Genomic DNA, 21,303 nt, shown 5'->3' with positions numbered 1-21,303 from the left:
GATGTACTTTTCTATTTCTCTGTCACACTCATTTCAATTATAGTTATAATGTAGTTAACTGTAGTTATAACTATAGTTTCTAGTCTCTCCCACCATCCTATAAATCCTTCAAGGAAAAGGAGTTTGTTTCACTGATTCTCATAAACTCAGTAGCCAGCCACACATTAAACACTAAATGTTTATTGCATGCCAGTCGAATAAATGAGTAAATTGATATCTACAAGGTTCTAGTTAGGGCTGAATATGAACTAGTACGTGTTATGAATGAGCTTGCTGTTTCAAAATAAACTACAATACTCACCATGTGTGTACTAGAAACTGGGTGATTGAAGACCCTCAGTTTTGTTTCCATGGTTCTTCACACCATCTGCAATGCTATCATCTGCACCTATCTTCCTAAATTCAGATGGCCAGAGAACAAGTAGTTTCTTCTATCAGCCATATGTGGCAACAAAACAGAGTATTTGACCCGTAAGAGACACATATTAAGAAGTTGACTGACAGCACGTGATTTATGTGCAGTCACAGCTTTTCTAGTTCCTTCTTCAGCCCATGATGATTAACTTCAAATGTGTTGAATTTACTATGAACCAGTTTCAGCTCAATGGATTTTCTTAATCTACAGTTAATTAAAAAAGAAAAATCTTGCCTGCATATTAGTTTATGGAAAACATTAACAGTTTATGTTTGGGCCCCAAGGCTTTTTCTCAAGAATAAATTTGGAAACACATCATCTTAGAAAAGCAAACGTTCCTCTGTTTTCTCACTTCTGAATCTGTAGTCGAGAAAAATAGGGAGAATCTTAATCTTTGTGTGCCTGCCCCTGTGTTTGTACCTCACTTTGAAGGAAACATCGTGTGTTTCCAGGTAGACCTGGCCTCCTATTGACTCCTCAGCCAGAGCCCCGCACACGAGGGTGATCGGCACCCACCCAGGCATCCTTCTTCCCCTTCCTGAACACCGTACAGAGGCTCCACTTGGATTCCAGTACGTCCATGTCTGGAACATGCTTTCAACCCATTTGGTTTAAAGTTTTCCAGTCTGGTAGTGTTCAATGGAAAGCACACTGCTCTGCCCACAAAGGGAACATCAGAAATTCTCATCTCCACACATGATATTTCTAATACAGAGAACTCACCTGGAGCATTGTGTGGGCCCTTTGGAATTTTTCTCTCTGAGCTGCTGGGAAAAATCAATTGCATGTAAGAGAATTCAACACAAACCTGAGAACAATTATGTTTGAAGTAGTGTTTTTTTTAAGATAACTTTCAGTGGAAAGAGAATTTGGAACAAAATGGATTTGAGATAGTAATGGTTGAAACATGTCTCTGTAATCAAGTCATTAGGCTTTCAGGTTAAAGATCTTTGAGACATCTTTATTAGAGATTATCTTTGCTTGAGACTCCATTGTGGGAAGTCTGTATATTTGCAAAAAATATAGCACTGTCCTTGCTCAGGTACCCCAAGCCATCTTAAAGCAGATTTTCTTGACTTTAATTCATGTAGCATCTCATTCCTTTCTCCCTAGAAATAATAACTCTGTGCACACTATGTTTCATCTTAGAAACAAATTCCTTTTATGTTTACTTGTAATATAGAAAAACTACTGACTCATAAAAACCTAAGTAGATTTCCCCCCAGTCTAGAGCTATAAGACAGCATGCTGAGCCTTAGAACCTATCTCTTAACTTTGGGTTCCATATATTTTCCGCTGTGGTAAGGAACATTTTTTTTCAGTTTAAAAAGTTAATTAAAATAACAACAACAGCAATAGTAATAAAGATATTCCTCAATATTGTAAGAATTGTGAGAGACATCAGTTTTTAAACTGTTCATTCTTCTGTCATTTCCAGGTGTGGCCATCAGGTCCTAGTTTTCACATTCACAAATCTGATTTACTTGTGCTGAGAACAGTTAAAAGCAAAATATTAGCTTTATCATTAATACCTGAATTTATGGTCTCTCTCATATCTAATTGCATTCACAAGGTGGCAGTATATGTGAATCTGGAGGAATAAAGTAGGAGATGCATAGTTTATTAATTTTCCTTAAAGAAAAATAAGACTGTATAAAAGATGATGGGGTCAAGGCTATGTAGAAATTATTATAAAACTGATATAGTAGATAGGGCTGATAAAGTTTCCATTAGTTAACCTCTAAATTTTTAAGTTACTTACCTTTACATTAAATAAGGAAAGGAAAAATTTGAATAGTATTTTTACATCATTTTTTACTCAATTTTTGTTATTATTCTGTCTTGTCACTTGTTTTCTGTTACTCTCCTTTTTTGCACACGTGCACATGTGTATGTCCTGTCGGCTTTAAAAATCTTAGTTTACCTACTTTTTCCTCTAGATGGAGCACTATTGCTCGGGAACATTCAAGAATCTAAAATAAGAAAACAGGCTTTATGCTTTGTGTATGTGCTCAGTTGTGTCCAACTCTTTGCGACTCCATGGACTGTAGGCTGCCAGGCTCTTCTGTCCATGGGATTTTCCAGGCAAGAATACTGGAGTGGGTTGCCATTTCCTACTCCAGAGGATCTTGACCCAGGAATCAAACCCAGGTCTCCTGCGTCTCCTGTATCATCCATGTTTCTAAGAGCAGTTTGGATGAAAGGATTAAAAATAAGAGTGCAGGGTGTTCTCAGACCCAGAATCTGCCCTCCCACATTTCTGGTTCATCCCCTGGTGGATACTGGTCGCATAGCTCTCCTACCACCGGAGAGGCCTTGAGGTTTTAATTCTGGGCACTCGCTCAACCACCTATAATCTTACTACTATAGAAGAAATGGGCAACGGATACTAAGGAACATCTTGCCATCTCTGCCACATCACTTTTTAAATTTTTGTTAGAGAATAGTTGCTTTACAATGTTGTGTCAATTTATGCTATGCAGCAAAGTGAATCAGTTATACATATATCCCCTCTTTTGGGATTTCCTTCCCATTTAGGTCACCACAGAGTACTGAGTAGAGATTCCTGTGCTATAAAGTAGGTTCTCATTGGTTATCTATTTGATACATAGAGTAAGTTGTATAGAAATGTCGATTCCAGTCTCCCAATTCATCCCACCCCCGTCCCCCATTGGTGTCCATACGTTTGTTCTCTGCCTCTGTATCTGTTTCTGCTTTGCAAATAAGTTCATGCGTATCATTTTTGAGATCGCACACATAAATGTTAACATGACATTTTTTCTTTTTGACTTCATTCTGTATGACCCTCTCTAGGTCCGTCTACATCTCTGCAAATGGCACAGTGTCCTTCATTTTTATGACTGAGTAATATTTCATTGTATAGATGTAATATCTTTATCCAGCCCTCTGTTGATGGACTTTTAAGTTGTTTCTATGTCCTGGCTGTTGTAAATAGCTGCAACGAACATTAGGGTACATGTATCTTTTTGAATTACGGTTTTCTCCAGGTATAGGCCCAGGAGTGGGACTGGTGGGTCATATGGTAGCTCTATTTTTAGTTTTTGAGGAACCGCCATACTGTTCTCCACAGTGATGGTATAAATTTACATTCCCACCAGCAGTGCAAGAGGGTTCCCTTTTCTCCACGCACTTTCCAGCATTTATTGTTTGTAGATTGATGATGGCCATTTTGACCACTGTGAGATACCTCATTGTAGTTTGATTTGTATTCCTCTATTATTTAATGATGTTGAGTATCTTTTATGTGGCTGTTGGCCGTCTGTATATCTTTTTTGGTGAAATGTCTGTTTCTAGCTCCCCCTCATTTTTTTGAATGGGTTGTTTTCTGATGTTGAGCTACATGAGCTGTTCGTATATTTTGGAGATTAATACCTTGTGGGTTGCTTCATTTGCGAATGTTTTCTCCCATTCTGAGGGTTGGCTTTTTGTTTTGTTTATGGTTCTCTTTGCTGTACAAAAATTTTTAAGTTTACTTAGGTCCTATTTCTTTTTAATTTTTATTACTGTTAGGAGTAGATCAGAAAAGATCTTGCTACAATTTATGTCAAAGAGTATCCTGTCTATCTTTTCCTCTAAGAGCTTTATAGTGTCCAGCCTTACATTTAGGTCTTTGATCCATTTTGAGTTTATTTTTGTGTATGGTATTGGGAAGTGTTTTAATTGCATTCTTTACATGTAACAGTCCAGTTTCCCCAGCAGCACATATTGAAGAGACTGTCTTCTCTTCATTGTATATTCTTGCCTTCTTTGTGATAGATTAGGTGACCACTGGTACGTGGGTTTATCTCTGGGCTTTCTACCCTATTCCACTGATCTATATTTCCATTTTTGTCTGCTACATAATTTTTAAAGGAATTGTGTGAGTAATCAAATTAGTGGTGTTTCTTGCTCACTGTGACCTTCAGGTCTTCTCATTTTCTCATTTAAATGATTGTGTACTGGCTGGCTCAGTGGTAAAGATTCCATACCAGCAAGATCTCCTGGAGAAGGGAATGGCAGCCCACTCCAGTATTCTTGTCTGGAAATCCCATGGACAGAGGAGCCTGGTGGGATACAGCCCATAGGGTCCCAAACGAGTTGGACATGACTTAGTTACTAAACAACTCTAAAACACTGTCTTAGTTTCATTCCAACTCTAAAGTGTTATTGTTTTTTAATGGAGTATAATTACAGTGTTTCTGCTGTACAGCAGTATGAGTCAGCTATATGTATATGTATATCCGCTCCCTCTCGATCCTCCTTCCCACCCTGTCATCGCCATCCCACTCCAAGTCATCACAGAGTGCCAAGCTGAGATCCCTGTGCTCTGCAGCAGCCTCCCACTAGCTAGCTCATTTACACTATTGTGTATATACGTCAGGGCTGCTCTCCCAATTCGTCCCACCCTCCCCTTCCCTCCTCACCCCCACGTCCACCAGTCCATTTTCTACATCTGCATCTCTGCTCCTGCCCTGCAAATAGGATAGTGTTTACAGTTTTTCTAGATTCTATATATAATGCATTAATATGTGATATTTGTTTTCTCTGACTTCACTGTGTGTGACAGACTCTTGGTTCATCCAGATTACTACAAATAACCAGTTTTGTTCTTTTATCAGTTCAGTTCAGTTCAGTCGCTCAGTCGTGTCCGACTCTTTGCGACCCCATGAATCGCAGCACGCCAGGCCTCCCTGTCCATCACCAACTCCCAGAGTTCACTCAGACTCAGGTCCATCGAGTCCGTGATGCCATCCAGCCATCTCATCCTGGGTCGTCCCTTCTCCTCCTGCCCCCAATCCCTCCCAGCATCAGAGTCTCTTCCAATGAGTCAACTCTTCACATGAGGTGTCCAAAGTATTGGAGCTTCAGCTTTAGCATCATTCCTTCCAAAGAAATCCCAGGGCTGATCTCCTTCAGAATGGACTGGTTGTTCTTTTATGGCTGAGTAGTATTCCATTGTACATATGTACCACGTTTTCTTTATCCGTTCATCTGTTGATGGACGTTCAGGTTGTTTCCATATCTTCACTATTATGAATAGTGCTGCATGAACATTACGGTGCACATATCTTTTCAGTTTTCCTCCCACCTTTGACAGATCCTTGAACAGAGATTTCTTCTAGACCCTGTAAGCCAGCAATAGAAATAGTCCCACCCCAGTGTTTAATTCTTTTTGCAGCAAATGTTTACTGCTTTTTACAGGGAACATACAGCTATGAACAGTAGTCCCTTCCTGGAGCTTACAATCCAGTGGAAGGAAACAGGGCTTAGACCAGTTCCATGAAGAAACCTCAAGTAGCAGAAAGAAAGAAAGCTTTGTGGGGAGGAACCTTTGTTTCAGCATCTTGCTTTCTGCCTTCTCTCTGGAATGTTCTGCATTAAATATGTTATCAGTTAAATTGTGTAGGGTCCAGCACCTCTCAGGGAAATGTGGATAACTACAAACAAAACTTAAAGAGGCTTATTTACTTCTGCTTTGTTTTTAAAGGGAGGCAGTGGAAACATTCTTTCAAACTTGTATGTTTAAGTGACTGTAGATATTTGTTTTTATATGATAACACATAACATTTTTACCTTGCTTTATCTGAAGGCTCTTGAGATCTGTCAACAGAGAAACTTTGTAGAAGAGACAGTTTATCTTCTGAGTAAGTAGCTTTGATTCATTTTGGTCCCCATAAACTAGAGTGGGGTGACAACGTGATATAAATTTTCCAAGAATGGACATAGGTTTTAGACCAAAGTAACAGAGATTAAAGCCTGTTTTATATAATAATTTAATATTTAGAAAAGGAAACTTCATAGCTCAATAAAGAAGGTAGCATTATTTAATAAATGCTACTGAGATAATAATTAGTATTATGTAATAAAACTATCAGTTCACACTTTACAGTGTAAATCAAAATAAATTGTGGATGGGTTGACAAATTTCTTTTCTTCTTTTTCTGCTTTTCATCAGAAAGAAGTCAGAATCTAACAGACCTGGTTTCAGATTCCAGATTTGCCATTTAGTAGCTCTATGATCTTGGCAAGTGACTAACATGTCTGTCCTTTTTTATAAAACTGAAATATTAATAGAACATACTTCCTCAGATTATAGTGATTACAGGAAGTAATTCATGTGAAGCACTTAAGTGAATACTCAGTACAAAGTAAATACCTAGAAATTAGGATTTATTTTACTAAGTTATAGTTGTCATACAAGGAAATACACTTTTTGTCACGCTATCAAGCTATGTAAACAACTAAAGTGAGATGTGGTTTATCTTAAAACGTTTAATTAAATGAGCCTAAACATGTTTCTCACATTGTTCTAGGCCGAATGGGTAATAGCCGAAGCGCCCTGAAGATGATCATGGAGGAATTGCATGACGTTGATAAAGCGATTGAATTTGCCAAAGAGCAGGACGATGCAGAACTCTGGGAAGATCTGATTTTATATTCCATCGACAAACCACGTAAGTAGAAAACCCATCTGCCTTCATAACTTCTTTCTCTCGATTTAGCCAGTTGCGTCTAGAGTAAGAATCATCTCAAGATGCACTGAGTTAAAAATATGGTGAAGTATCTATAATAAAAATAAGTCAGGTACATAGTAATGATTTCCTAAACTCTCCCTATACAGGGAAGTCTAGAGCCTTAATACTTCATGTTAGCTAGCTGAACTTGATAAAGAACAAGTGATTGACATGATATTAACTCTGCTCTCATGAAGCATAGTTTTACCTACTGCACCCACACGAAATAAAAGATTCTGGTTTTGTTTGTGTACAGCGGGCATTTATTTTGAAAGTGTGTAGTCTAGCCCTTATCAGTTCTCTTTATGGAAACCCATAACCATTACTGGACATTGACTATATTTGGAGGTTTGCTGCTGTGGCACTGAGCCTCTTTCCTGCCTTGTTTTATCAGTGCAACACCAGGAGTGTCTGTCTGCTGCCTCTCTTTGACCATCTGCTTGGGTCTCCCATTTTGGAAGGAAACAAAAGTTAATGAAAGTCCTCTTTTAAAGATATAGATATGATTCAGAAACTAACAGTCATGGTTTAAAATCTCTCCCTTCCCCCTTCTTATATTTTGGTCGGAAGGCTTATCTATTTCAAGATTTTCAAGTTCTAGAAACCACTGTTAAATTTTTTTTTTTCCTGAGATACCAGAGGGTGTTATTCAGGTTCATTACAGATTAAGGTACTTTGAGAATCTAGTTTAGCATACTAGAGTAGCAGTTCAAGGATCTTACAGGAGGTAGAGTGGTAATGAAACAAACTTTGAACCTGGGCCTACCCTGGCTTTGATTTTGGGTTCAAAAATTGCTAGTTTTGTGATCCTGGATGAATTCATTAACGATTCTGTTTTTTCCTTTTCCATAAAATGGGAACAAAAAACATTCCCACCTTGCAGAATATTGGAGAAAAATATACGATAACTGCACCATAGTATACTCTCAATAACTATGAAGTCACCTCTCTCTGACATCACAGACTGGGTTCTGAAGTAATCATTTGTTCTCCAATTCATTTGCTTTTAAAATCTCTTCTCATTTAGCTGCTTCTTTGAGGAAAGTAAAGGAAGATTAGTTCTTGGGAGGATTGAAAGTTCGGATGGTTTTAACACTTACTAAAAGGAAATAGCTTTTTGCCTAAAATTGCATCCATTCCATTGCTTATATGTTGATTTCTGTGGTATCCTGTAGCATTTATCACCGGCTTGTTAAACAACATTGGCACGCATGTTGACCCGATTCTACTAATTCACCGTATTAAGGAAGGAATGGAGATTCCTAATTTGAGAGACTCCTTAGTTAAAATTCTGCAAGACTACAATTTACAAGTAAGTATCCTTTCTTGAATAAGTGGTCATTGCTGAGTAAGTTGACTTCCCTGGTGGCTCAGACGGTTAAGCGGCTGTCTACAATGCAGGAGACCCGGGTTCTATCCCTGGGTCGGGAAGATCCCCTGAAGAAGGAAATGGCAATCCACTCCAGTACTATTGCCTGGAAAATCGCTGAGTAAATTGACTACTGGATAAACATTTCTAGGGTTTATTGTGGACATCCATTCAATTTGATAGTCACAGTGTTCTTAGGCCCAGATATTTGGAATATTTTTCAAATAAAGAAGCTATAAATAGCACCCTTTAAGGCAGCATACTTATTTTTTATCCATCCCCAGATTTTCTCTCCTTGTGAGCAGGCATTCTCACATTTATAGGGTAAACTTAGCATGGCCTTGGAGCGTGTGAGGGAGTGTTACAGTGGCTTTTAGATCAGACCACCTGAACCATTTTGAAGTAGAATGAGCATTGTGTCCATTTGGAGAAATGAAAAAAAAAAAAAAAACTTTTTGTTTTCCTTGAAGCCACTCAGTATCGTATTGCCTGAAAGATTTTAAAATACAGAATTTGTTTTACCTTTTGTCAGTTTTTCTAGAGTATTACAAGTTTAGTACCCTCAATAATTCAGAATTTGTGATAAGAGCCATAGAACTCATTATCTTCATATAAATAATTAACATGCCAATCACAGAGCATCCTGATCTTTTCCTTAAAATAGGCTCTAGCAGTGACTGTATTTCGGAATGCTAGTAGCGTCCAGAGAACTTGAAACTATTTAAAGCACATTTCTTGAAAAATTCAGACTGTTCTTTCTCTAGCTCATTTGGAAATGAGTTTTTGGTTAAAGGGGGATGAAATTTCTTTCCTGGAGACAGAGATTTTGCAGGTGGAGCCAAAAGACAGGGTTGTGGGGAGAGAAGTGGTCTCCAGGGTAGGAAAGGGGGAGCACGTGATGAGGATTTGCGCAGCATCTGCTGCACTTGGAGTTCAGGTCAGAGACTGGGTGAAAAGGAGAAGAAAATGACGAAGATCAGTGGTATCAAAAAGAAAAATGAGAAATGTCAAGGACTGACAGAGCTGGAGGGCCTGGAGCCTGTGGCCAGGGAGGAAGATATTGTTAAACATTCCCAAAGGAGTCTTTGTGACTGCATTCAGAAAGTACAGTGATGGGAGAGGTCATGGGAATGGAATTAGTCAAGAAACTGTGAGGGCAGGAGTTGTCTGGTGGGCCCTGAGCTGTGAGCCAGGGTCCAGCTTTCTCCTCACACTAAGAGTTAACATCCAATAAGCTGACTGGCCTTACTGGACAACTCAGCTTTAAGGAGAATAGGTTTTCCTGAGGGCGGATGTGACAGAACCGGAAGGCTTGGCTTAGAAGGCTTGTGGGAGGTTGGCATCATGGGAGAGAAACGAGTACTTGGTTTAGGCAAGTAGGAAAACAAACTCTTCTGCAGAAACCTTCCAGAGAAATAAGCATTTGTTTTCAGTGGAATTTGGAGGCTTGTGGGTGACCCAGAGAAAGGTTGCTGGAGGAAGGAGAAAGGCCAGGAAGGAAAGGAAAATGTAGGAAGGGGTTACTAGGTGAGGAGAGGTAACAGGGAGGGGTTTGTGCTTTGTGCAGCTCTCAAGGGATGCAGAAGAACCGTCCAGACCGGAAATGAGTCACTTTATCCTGAAGCATGAATTTGGCGTTAGGGAGAGCAGTTCCAGTGTCAGACCCTGTAAAGCCCTGGACGTGAGTGAGCTTGACAACGATCTGTAGCTCCTCCGCTCTCAACACCCCGGGTCTGCCTGGAAATTGCAAATTCCAACTTGTCAAGAGGTTGTTTAAGTGTATCTACACCTCTACCCCAAGAAAGGTGACCAAATAATTACCCCTTCTGTCCTCCAGCTCTCCTGCATGAAGCCTAGCCTCTCAGTTGAAAATTATGCATCACTTTTTTCTCAACCTCTACAGTACCTCCAAAAACACCTAATAGATCCCTCTTCCTAGGCTCTTTCCAGAGAACCAAGCTCAGGGTCACTGCTAGGTCTCACTGCTCATTAATGTTTTATGACTATATTTGCATAGTTCTGAATCAGCCAGGAATAAAAATAAAATTATTAGGTGCAAAGTGAATTCCATCTAAAAAATTAGCCACTAATCAGCTGCTAAGTCAATATTTTATCTTTTTCATTACATTTTTAAGTGAGAGCTTTTCCTTAAGATGTGTAAGTGTGCAGCCCCTGGTGTATTAAAGAGGCTGGGAGTTATTTTGCCTGGGAGTCCAAGGTAGCCTGTAATACCCCAACCATGGAGAGGGGCTTCTGGGACAGAATGGGAGGAACTCATGGAAAAAAGGGTGGGGTCTGTGGGAACAGCTGCATCTCTAGTCTTCTCTGGACCTCAGACATCTCCTTGGAGGACGCAGAGAGAAAATGCTCTACTGGGGCAGGTTGTTCAGAGTTCCAGGAGGTACTTCCTGCTTATATATGAAAAGTTTAGAATTATTTTCTATGAAAAAGGATACTTCTTTTCATTAATGACTATTTATTTTCTTTCCCTGACAACCTACTGGGGATCACTATAAAAATAACTTGAATCTATTTATGGAGCAGTCTGAATTTTCTAGAAAGGTTTCACATACTTTTAAAATTCTGTCTAGTCTTTGTTGTTGTTTCATAAAACTATGGTTGATTTTTACATGTTTTAACAGGCTAAAAAATTTAAACTCTGACAATGACATCCAAAAAATTTAAGGGAAATTTTGCAGGTCCATGAATCAGCAAGAATCTGGACCCTGTTATGCCTGGGGGCAGGGAGTTAGGGGGAATGACCTTGGGAGACATTAAGAACCATTCAGTGAAATGTAGGAAACTGTGGTCAAGTGTTAGACACAGGTTATCACAGAGCTTCTTAGCACCTTTTTTGCTGATTTGCATTGGTAATCTAAGGGTCAGATTTATAATTCAGTGGACAGAATTTTACAACTTACTTGGTACTGAAAGTGCTTTGGGGGAGGACTCCTCAAGTGAATTGCTGTTTGGAAAGAGAAAAGTTAGAAAGTTAGGGGGAAAAAACTGAACATCACTTCTGGTTTTAAAATTTCATGTTTTCTAAGATGCAACAACTTTTCTCAGTATCACGTCTAATTCCATCTAAATGGAATTAGAAGCTGAAAGCTAAACTTAAACTGTCTATGACATCATTAATGTTAAGGAAATAATTAACCACATTATCAATGTTTAATTTTTTTTTTTTTACACATTTGTATACCTTGTTATATTGTTAGCATGACGGTTCAATAGAATTTCAAAGCTTCATGAGGTAAGATAAAAGTAGCCTGTATCATACTTCGTAAACTTAAAGTGTTTCTAGGTCTGATTTCAAGACAAATAGCATTTGTTTTGATATAAGTTACTTATAAAACAATATATAATGATATTTCCATTTTTACAAGAAGCTGCAATTTCCAATTTCTATGCTGTTTTATATATGTAAAAAATTTTATTTCTTATATTTAGTGGGTTGGCCAAAAAGTTTGTTCAGTTCTTCTGTAAGATGTTATGGAAAAATCTCAACAACTTTTTTGGCCAACCCAATATTTAGCATTTATATCCACTTTTCTTGCCCTTTTTTTTAAGAGCTTATTTAGAATTCTCAAGTGTCCTAGCACCTTTGCTTTTAAACACTTGACAGTATTTATCTTTACAATGGTCCTTAAGGAACTCTCATCTCTATTTTATATATAAGAAGACTTGCATTTCACAAAGTTTTGACTTACCAGTCTGAGAAGTTGATGAACTGGATTTGAACCCAGACCTTCTGACTAAACCTTCTGTACTTCTCACTGGTTGTCCCTTTGGTCACTGGAGATGCAGTCATTACATGGGCAGGTTGCAACAGGAATATATAGGATTGGCCTAGAAGATGAACAGGTAGCCTGTTGTCTTTGAAGAGCTGTGGGCATGTTTGCAGACCCAGACTTTAGTCCCAGCTTTGCCATTAATTCTGTTGACCTTTGGGAGGGGCCTGTAAACTTTCTGGATGTCAGTTTTTCCCATTAAATCAATTACTTGTTAAGCCTGGCTGTACACCAGAATATTCTGACGTTTTTTTAAAGAAAATTACTTAGTTTCTGGTACCACCCCAGATCTGTGGGAGAAGAACAGGGAGCAAATCCGTAGACCACCCTGGTGTTTCTTAAACACTCAGCATGGCACTGGGTTCTGCATTGACATTTAAGAGCCTCGAGATTAGATGGGCTCTAAAGAATTTCTATCAAATTCTCAAGAGGGTCCTTTCATAAACATGTCTTTCTTTAGCAAATGCAGCTGCATAGCATTAATGTAACATTTCTGCGGAAATCATCTGTAATACTTATTTTGGAGTCTGTAATAAAGTAGCTTAGATTTTTTCCATATAACTGTTTTACACTTGATCTTAGCCAAAATGCCAAGAAGCAATCAGTATATGTTTTTTAATGCTATATGTTTGATTGCTTATAGACATATTGATTTAAATATTTGAGTGCCCACTGTGTTAGATCCCACACTGGATAGGGACTCACAGAGCCTCCACGTATTATCTCATGGACCAGGAAGTGAGCAGAATGCAGCCCTTTGCTCGAGCAGCTCTTGAGCTGAATGAATATTCCTAAGAGAAGCAAAAAGCTTTAACACATGTACACACACAGTTAAATAAATAAATGACTCCAGACATCTGTTTATCCAAGTTCTTTCCCCATATTTACTTTTTCTATAATCTCCTGTAGAGGCCTCCCAGGTGGCTCAGTTGGTAAAGAATCCACCTGCCAATACAGGAGAGACAGGTTTGATCCTGGGTCAGGAGGATCCCTTGGAGGAGGAAATGGCAACCCACTCCAGTATTCTTGCCTGGAAAATTACATGGACAGAGGAGCCTGGTGGGCCACAGACCATGGGGTCACAGAGTCAAACACACCTGAGCACACATGTACACACAGTCCCCTGTGACTGTCATTTCCCCACAGGTCTCTACTTTGAAATCCAGAGACAAATTAAGAGGAAACAGTGGCCGCTTTCTTACTTTTCTTGGTCTCACATGGGTTTCAACTCACAGTATATAAGCTCGTAGTTTCTTCTAAGTAATAGTTTTTAATATTCTTGAAAATTAAAGTTATATAAACATTTAAGATAAAATCTATTTTTTCCTTTAAAATTCTTTCTGTTTGGCCTCATCACATAGGTGCTTATGACAACCAATTATAGCGGGGTCACACAGAGTCGGACACGACTGAAGCGACTTAGCAGCAGCAGCAGCAATCACTTAGTTACATGCATACTTTGAATCATTTTTTCAACTCCAACATGAGAACTTAAAGAGTCTTTCTGTCTTATTTCTCTGCAGTTCATCTTTGATAATAAACCTGACAAAAGGCAACGCTTTTTTCAAATAGAATTCAAATCCCATTGCATTGTGATTTAAATGATAGATTAGAAAGTAGGTAAAATGGTTTCCCAGTCTGGCTCTGGTATCATATCAGGGGTTTATGAAGCCAGGTGACTATCTCATGTGTCATGCTGACGAAAAGCATTACAAGACAGTGTCAGCAAAACAAGACAGTGTCAGCAAAAAGTTCAGCATTCAAAGAGTCTTTTAAAATAGAAATTTCAGAAACTTGGCAGCCTTGTATGACATTTTTTTCCCATGGCAGCTCTTTCTAATGAACAATAATAACTTCGCTGATGTACCCTCTTCTTACTACTGTATAAAAGGTAAGCCTAGCACTTTGCTTTCGGTTGGGATCATTATCAATAATGATGAATTGCAGAGAAATAAGGAAAAATAGGGAGAATCTAGAGTTTTGTGTTAGTTTTCAACAGCTATCTCATAAATACATTCTTAATTAATCTTACAGTAGAACAAAGTATGCTTGTAACAATTACAGAAACTACAACTGACTTTTGGAAACATTTTGCTTTGGATTGACACTATTTGTGTTAAGCTTTTATTTTAGTGTTAGAGCAGCTAGGTATGTTTGGTAGTAAGTTTTTTTTAAAGTTTACCAACATCAGTATTTTTTAGATCTTTTCTACTCTATTTTTCTCATCTTTCTGTATGCTTTCATGACATCTGTTAGTTTGTTTTCTTAAATGAATCTGAAAAATTCAATTTCCAGCAGCATTTTGAAGAATAAAACTTCATAGGCAGTTTCTCAACGTAGAAACAGTAAAATCATGCAGTTTCCTGTTAATCAACTCTCGAAATGGTGGGTGCAGAACTTTGGGCATCACTTCCGTTTCCATGGCCCTTTGCCTTCATATAATGAGGGGGGAAGCCCTTGGGCTGCATGTACCCAACACCGGTGCTCCTTGGGATTGAGAGGAAGGCGTGGTATTACAGCTGATCTGGGACGGAGGACCACAGTTGGCCGCTTCCAGTTTCCTTCCCTGATGGCACGCATTGAAACTGTGAAAGCAGAACAGCCATAGAGGCTTCAGAGTCGAGAGTGACTTTGATGTGAAGAAGGGCAGGATGTGGCTGTGTTGTGACCCAGAGCTGGGCAGCAGGGGGGCAGCAGGGAGGCAGCAGGGAGGCAGCGATGTCTCCATCGTGTGAATTTCCATGGAGCCCCACGGAACCATGTGTGCTCAGACCCATTGGGCCAGAAGAAGACGACGTGGATGCTGCACCAGAGCCTCCCAGAAGGCCTTCAGTGTTTTCCTCTTTGAAAAGCAGCGAGTTCTAGTGAAAAACAACATCTGGCTTAAGCATACCTCACACAGCTTCTCCCAATTTCCAAAACAATACCTACCCCCCAAACCCAGAATGGACGCTCACAATGTGGCCAGAGGAACTGGTTTAAAAGGGAAAGGAGCCACCTCTCCCTGACCCCACCCGAGAATAGTAAGAGGATTCTCCCCCATATCTGAATCTTTTTAAGGTGGTTTTCCTTTTACATTGTGTGCATTAGATTCTGCTTCGTGAAGGCTGTAAGAAGATTCTGGTAGCTGACTCACTGTCCTTACTAAAGAAGATGCACCGAACTCAAATGAAAGGCATTCTGGTTGATGGTGAGTAAAATGGAAAGAATCATATTGGAACTGCATGCCTCGCTTTCAGACAGGACAAAGAGAAACATTGTACAATCCCAAGTGTAGAGTAAGTCCCCTACATATGTTCCAAGAGCACGTTCGTAAATCCGACAAAGTTAGCTAAGGTATCAACTGACATAATCGGCTATGTAGTACTGTACTGTAATAGGTTTATAATGCTTTTTCACACAAATCATACATAACCACCAAACCCCAAAGTAGACATTTTAAATCTACAGTACTTTACCTTGAAAAGTACAGTAGTGTGGTACAACAGCTGGCATCCAGGGACACGTTTGCATCTCTGCAAGTTCAAAACCTGAAGGTTCGTATGTAGGGGACTTACTGTGTGTGTTTCCTTGCAGAGGAGAACATCTGTGAGTCCTGCCTTTCCCCTATTCTTCCATCAGGTAAGATGGCTGGGTGGAGGAAAAAAATTCCCAGTTATGTGTTAATGACGAGCAGAGTTAAAATTTTGAAGTTAGCGAATTAACACTTTATCAAACTTTTGGGATAATTCAGCTTAGAGAAGAATTTCAGCCATATCCCTACTCAGTTGCATGCTGGGGCTGCCAATTTCTTAGGGGTAAGGTTCCCAAGTTTTAGAGTGAGTCTGCATCTGTGGGTAGGCTTGTTAAAACTGAGACTGCTGGTCCCAACCCCTGTAGGGGGTGATTCAATAATTCAGGGTGGGACCCAAAAATCTGTGTTTCTAACAAGTTCCCATGTGATGTGGATGCTACTGGTTCAGGGGACAGTCTTTAAGAACCGCTGCCTTAGTATAAAACAAAACAAAATGAAAACTTTCCATCTACTTGTTTAGATTCCAAGGTAGAAGAACCGTATGTATACTTGGGGAAAAAAATTATAGGTAGCTTTCACTTTTCTTTAAACTTTTCATTGCTTTGTGGCTCTAGGCACCTGAGTTATCTCATATGTATTTCAATGGAAATGGATACTCACCTTTTAATTGGAAACTGTGGTTCCTTAAAAGATGTGCACGTTTGTTTATTTGTATGTAAATATATATATCTATCACCAACTACAATCAAAGCATTTTAGGGACTTCCCTGGTGGTCCAGTGGCTAAGACTGTGTGCTCCCAATGCAGGGGGCCCAGGTTCAATCCCTGATATGCCACAGCTAAGACCTGGCACAGCCAAATAAATATAAAAAAAAAAAAAACATTTTACATACGGCTCATTTAGGATGTATTAGGCTTCCCTAGTGGCTCAGATAGTAAGGAATCTGCAATCTGCCTGCAATGCAAGAAACCCAAGTTTGATTCCTGGGTCAGGAAGATCCCGTGGAGAAGGAAATGGCTACCCACTCCAGTATTCTTGCCTGGAGGATTCCATGGACAGAGGAGCCTGATGAGCTACAAAACATGGAGTTCCAAAGAGTTGGACATGACTGAGCAAATAACACACAGGATGTGAAAAGAGAGATTTCCATATTTTGAAGTAAAAATTAAAGCAGTTTTTGAGATGCTAAGAAAATGCTTCATATGTGTAAATTCAACATGGAGAAGCACTACAAGACCTAGTCTGTGTAGCATTTACTTTGCTTTGAGGGATTATTTAATAGGGCAGGAGCACAGGAAGTCATTTCACTTGGGGTCTTCTGTAGAGGTTTGTATTTTAACTGCTTATGTTAAAAATTGCAGTGGGTTATACACATATCCAGGGCTTCCCAGGTGGGGCTAGTGGTAACGAATCCACTTGCTGATGCAGGAAACATAATGAGATGTGGGTTCGATCCTGGGGTTGGGAAAATGCCCTGGGCGAGGGCATGGCAGTCCACTCCAGTATTCTTGCCTGGAGAATCTCATGGACAGAGGAGCCTGGCGGGCTAGAGTCCATAGTATTGCACAGAGTCAGACACCACTGAAGCAACTTAGTGTGCATGCATACACATATCCATTCGTGTTCTTTTCCATTATGGATTACCCTAGGATACTGACTAGTTCCCTGTGCTACACAGTACGATCTTGTTTGCTGTAGAGCAGAAATGAATACAACACTGTAAATCCACTATAATAAAAAATAGAAAAAAAAACTGCAGTGGGTGTAGGAAAAGCAATGAGCTTTTGTAGTGTTTTAGTCAATGTTTTAACGGAAGGAAACCACATGCACCTGCACAGTATAGTCAGGTTTCTAATTTAATCTGTTAAAGGTTAAATCTTACCGGAACTCAGCTGGCTACACCAAGCAGGAGCAGATGAGGTGCAGTGCCCAAGCGGACTTCCAGCACAGGGCAAGGTCACACCAAGGATGTTAGCCCAGTTCTGCCCTGAAGTCAGTGAAGGGTCTCGGCAAACGCAGACGCTTTCATGCAGAAAGCATCCGTACAAACCACAGAATCCACTTCAGTATGTGGTGTGTCACGATTGTGTACACAGGGCTGAGGGAGGGAGAACCTTGTACAGTCACATACACATGCTGATTTTTTTTTTTTTTTTTTTACAACAAATGCTGTTGCCTTGCCATGAAATCATCCCCAGTGTGTAGCTGCAGTAACTGATTGGGAAGCCAGGCAGCTAACTGGGGACCCCAGAGCAACAGGACTCATGCCTGCCCTGTGTTCAACCATGCCACCTGGCTGGGATGCAGTTGTAAATTAGCAATCCTCCCAGGGCAGCTTCTGGCTGGAAAATGAAACTGCGGTTGCCCTGAGCTCTTCTTTCTTCCCTGCCCTCTCCCCCTAGATGCGGCAAAGCCCTTCAGCATGGTGGTCTTCCACTGCCGGCATATGTTCCACAAGGAGTGCCTGCCCGTGCCCAGCATGGTGAGTGGGTGGCTTGGCCACCACCTACTTGAAAGCAGTTGGTGCAGCCAGAGGGATGTGCTTAAAATGATAACCATCCTCTTAGGACATCCTCTGGTTCAAAGTTATAACCTTCATCTGTGTCTCACAGTTACAGTTTGTCACATCAGAAAAAGTTATGAGCCTATTTTTCAAATGTAAAACTGCTCAGTACACGATACTAAACATTATAAAAGCATACTCATGTATGTAAATTTGTTCAGATAAAATTGATGACTGTTGGGCTCCAGAGATGAGAACTATGGGGAGAACCATATTTTACTGTGTCTGACTTTCTCACCCTGATTTCTGTATCACAACACTACTGTTTTTTTCAGTGTCAAGGCGGGTTCCCCAGGGTGCCCCTGGGTAACATTAGGCTCGTCTTTCTGTGGGACATCCTTTGAGTCCCAGAACAACAGCTGGTCTAGACAGAATCCCATGTGAACCAGCTGTACCCTCCAGGGAAAGGAGTGACATCGCATGGCCTCCTCCCCATCCTCCATCAGTGCATCCCATCTGGATATGATAGTAGAAGGAGATGATCTTTTTAAAAGTCTGCATTTTTACTTGCATTTTTTAGACCTCTCCTGCGCAGTTCTGTAACATCTGCAGTGCGAAGCACCGGGGACCAGGAAGTGCCATTTTGGAGATGAAAAAATAGCTCGGTTCTGTTTGTCAGCCTCTTCCTCGCCGCTCTTTGAGGACTGCTTTTGCAGCAACAGAAGCTTTTGTTGACACCAGTGCTGTTAAGAGATTTGTACATGTTTAGATTATGCTTAAGAAGAGCTTCTGCATCATTGTCTGTCTACTAGATGTTTCTCTTTGCAGTTGACAAAGAAGTTAGGGCTTTCCCTAGCCATACCTTGAAAGATGTGCATTCAGGGTCAGTATTTTATCGTTTATTTGTTTGACTCATTATTTAGGAAGAGAAACTGAAGTCTTGGAGCTGGAAGTGACATTTCAGTAAAACTGTCCAGCCATAACATGGACTGCTGAGAGTTGTCCCAGATGGCTGAGTGCCTCACCACTGAGGCTGTCTAGCAACACCTTGGACCTTGTTTTCATATCCTCTGCCAGCAACCACTCTCAGATTCTGGGTTTGGCTTTTTTTTTTTCCAGTATGTCATCAACTGTGCTTACCTTTTTAATTGGCATTGAATGAAACATTGTGCGTATTGTCACGGACTATGTGATGTCTGGGAATAACAAGAGCAGTCTGATGCCATGCAGTTTCATGTTGACTGATGACATGTTCTGTGTCCCAATGACCAGCAGTGTCTGCCCCTGGCAAGCACTCAGCGTTTGTTGATTGAATAAATGTTAGCTCTTCCCACTGTGAAAGACTCACTTTTACTGGGTTGTACAACTTTAATCAAGCATTCTGGCACCCTCATAAGGAATGGAAGAAAGTTTCAGCACCTAGAGTGTGAGGGAGTGTGGGTGGGTGTCGCTAGCAGGGAGGATAGGAGTGATGCTGTGGAATCTGAGAGAGATGCTCAGGAGAAAGGCAGCTGGTGCTGGAGGATGGGCATGACAATGTTTCCTGTAGCCTCCTTTGCCCTTGTAGAACATAGCGTAAAACAAAGGGAGAGAATTCAAACTTGTGCCTATGTCTCATAGTCCCTGGTTTCATTTCCTTGGGCTACATTGCCATCCTCTAACCAGTGAAAAACACATATTCACTGTCCCTGCTCTCTTTGTCCCAAGAGAGGGAATAAATGCAGCTTTCTGTGTCTGCCTTTTTGGGGAGAGGGTGGGATGCTAATGACTACCAAGCACATACCAACTACTGAACTTGGTACAGTTGTTCCCATGAGCAGCATCTCATTTCATTCTTATAGGACTCCCCAGACTACCTCCTGACCCCAAGAAGAAGATATTATATCCCCAGGTTTACCAGCAGAGAAATCAAAGTGCAGAGATGTTACCACAAAGGTGACTCTCTCACTTCAGAGCAGGGCTCTGCTTTAAGAAATCACATGGCCAAGTTCACAGGAAATGCACAGTACATCTTTTTGCACTGGGATTAAAGAGAATATTAAGTAGAATACAACAGACTTCACTGGTTAGTCTTAAATATATAGAACTAGAAAGTGTTAGAGGTTGCTGTCATCCCTCTCAGTATTTCCGTATTCCATGACTAGGGATATTTCTGCTACACTGCTAAGTTTTCCTTTTAACCAGAGAGATTCTTCCTTCACACACAAAAAAACTTACAAGTGAGCCCAATTTGAAACATAGCTGAAAAGCAAAGCTACTCCACTTACATTTGAGAAGAATGTAGTTGCTGACTTCAAATTTCACGTCCTTTCCTTAAAAGATTTCTTTAGTGTGAAACCACTAAGTTCAAAGTTATTTTGTAATAACAGTTTTATTTTGCTTTTGCTTTTAGCCCAAAAGACTTTATACTAGTTTAAGTATGTCCATCTTTGAAAAATTTTCAGGCATTTTCAATAAAAATGTAACTGGTTGTTCTAGTGCTAAATGATCTGTATTTAATATTATGAAAACAAAAAATTGAGCAATTATGTTTATACTAGTTTAAGTATGTCTGTCTTTGAGAATTTCTGAAACAGTCTCAATAGCTTTTAATTCGGTGGTTCTATTGCTAAAATACATGTATTTAATATATGAAAACAAACATTGAGCATCCATATCATGTCAGCAACTGATACAAGCACTTTGCATGTATTATCATTCATATGAACCATATGAGATAGGCATTTATCATTATCATCATTTTACAAATGGGGAAGCTGGGCACATAAAGTTTAAACAATTTGTCTTAAGGTCAAGGAGCAGGCAGGGGGTAGAGCTGGAAGTCAAACCCATGCAGTCACCCTTCAGAGCTCCATGATCTTAACCAGTACCATTTGATTTAAAAAAAAAAAAAAAAAAAAGTTTTTGACCAGTTTTGGTCAGTGTATAGAAAACAAAATCTGCTATATGAGCAGAAACAGATTTATCATGAAGTATGGAATAGCTTCCAGAACCACCGAGAAGCTGAAGAAACAGACAGGAGGCAGACCTTCCAGGAATGCCTCACCCGGCCCCCCAGAACTGGCTGCCGGGGCCGTCACACCCACTCCACCTCTGTAAGGGGATGAGCTGCACAGAGCAGTGCAGATCGTTCTTTTCAAGTAAACTTCCTATAAGTAAAAGTGTACACATTTCTCAGTGTCTTTTCAAGTTCAC

General features: G+C 40.0%; 1 protein-coding gene across 2 annotated transcripts in view; it reads left to right on the top strand.

The window, feature by feature from the left end:
- The window catches only part of VPS41 (VPS41, HOPS complex subunit), a 200,147-nt gene extending 180,698 nt beyond the window's left edge, over positions 1-19,449 (top strand). The window contains exons 20-26 of one of the 2 annotated variants that reach the window (XM_005679351.3): positions 6,006-6,060; positions 6,730-6,870; positions 8,106-8,242; positions 15,181-15,280; positions 15,667-15,711; positions 18,008-18,087; positions 18,689-19,449. In XM_005679351.3, coding sequence (XP_005679408.2) covers positions 6,006-6,060; positions 6,730-6,870; positions 8,106-8,242; positions 15,181-15,280; positions 15,667-15,711; positions 18,008-18,087; positions 18,689-18,769 — 639 coding nt within the window. In that variant the 3' untranslated portion in view covers positions 18,770-19,449. The remainder of the gene's footprint in view (positions 1-6,005; positions 6,061-6,729; positions 6,871-8,105; positions 8,243-15,180; positions 15,281-15,666; positions 15,712-18,007; positions 18,088-18,688) is intronic. The other variant, XM_005679350.3, reaches the window with a different exon arrangement.

The sequence above is a fragment of the Capra hircus genome, chromosome 4 (genome assembly GCF_001704415.2).
Source record: "Capra hircus breed San Clemente chromosome 4, ASM170441v1, whole genome shotgun sequence".
Taxonomy (NCBI): Eukaryota; Metazoa; Chordata; class Mammalia; order Artiodactyla; family Bovidae; genus Capra; species Capra hircus.
The sequence above is the reverse complement of the archived record's forward strand: the minus strand, read 5'-3'. Positions and strand labels throughout refer to the sequence as shown.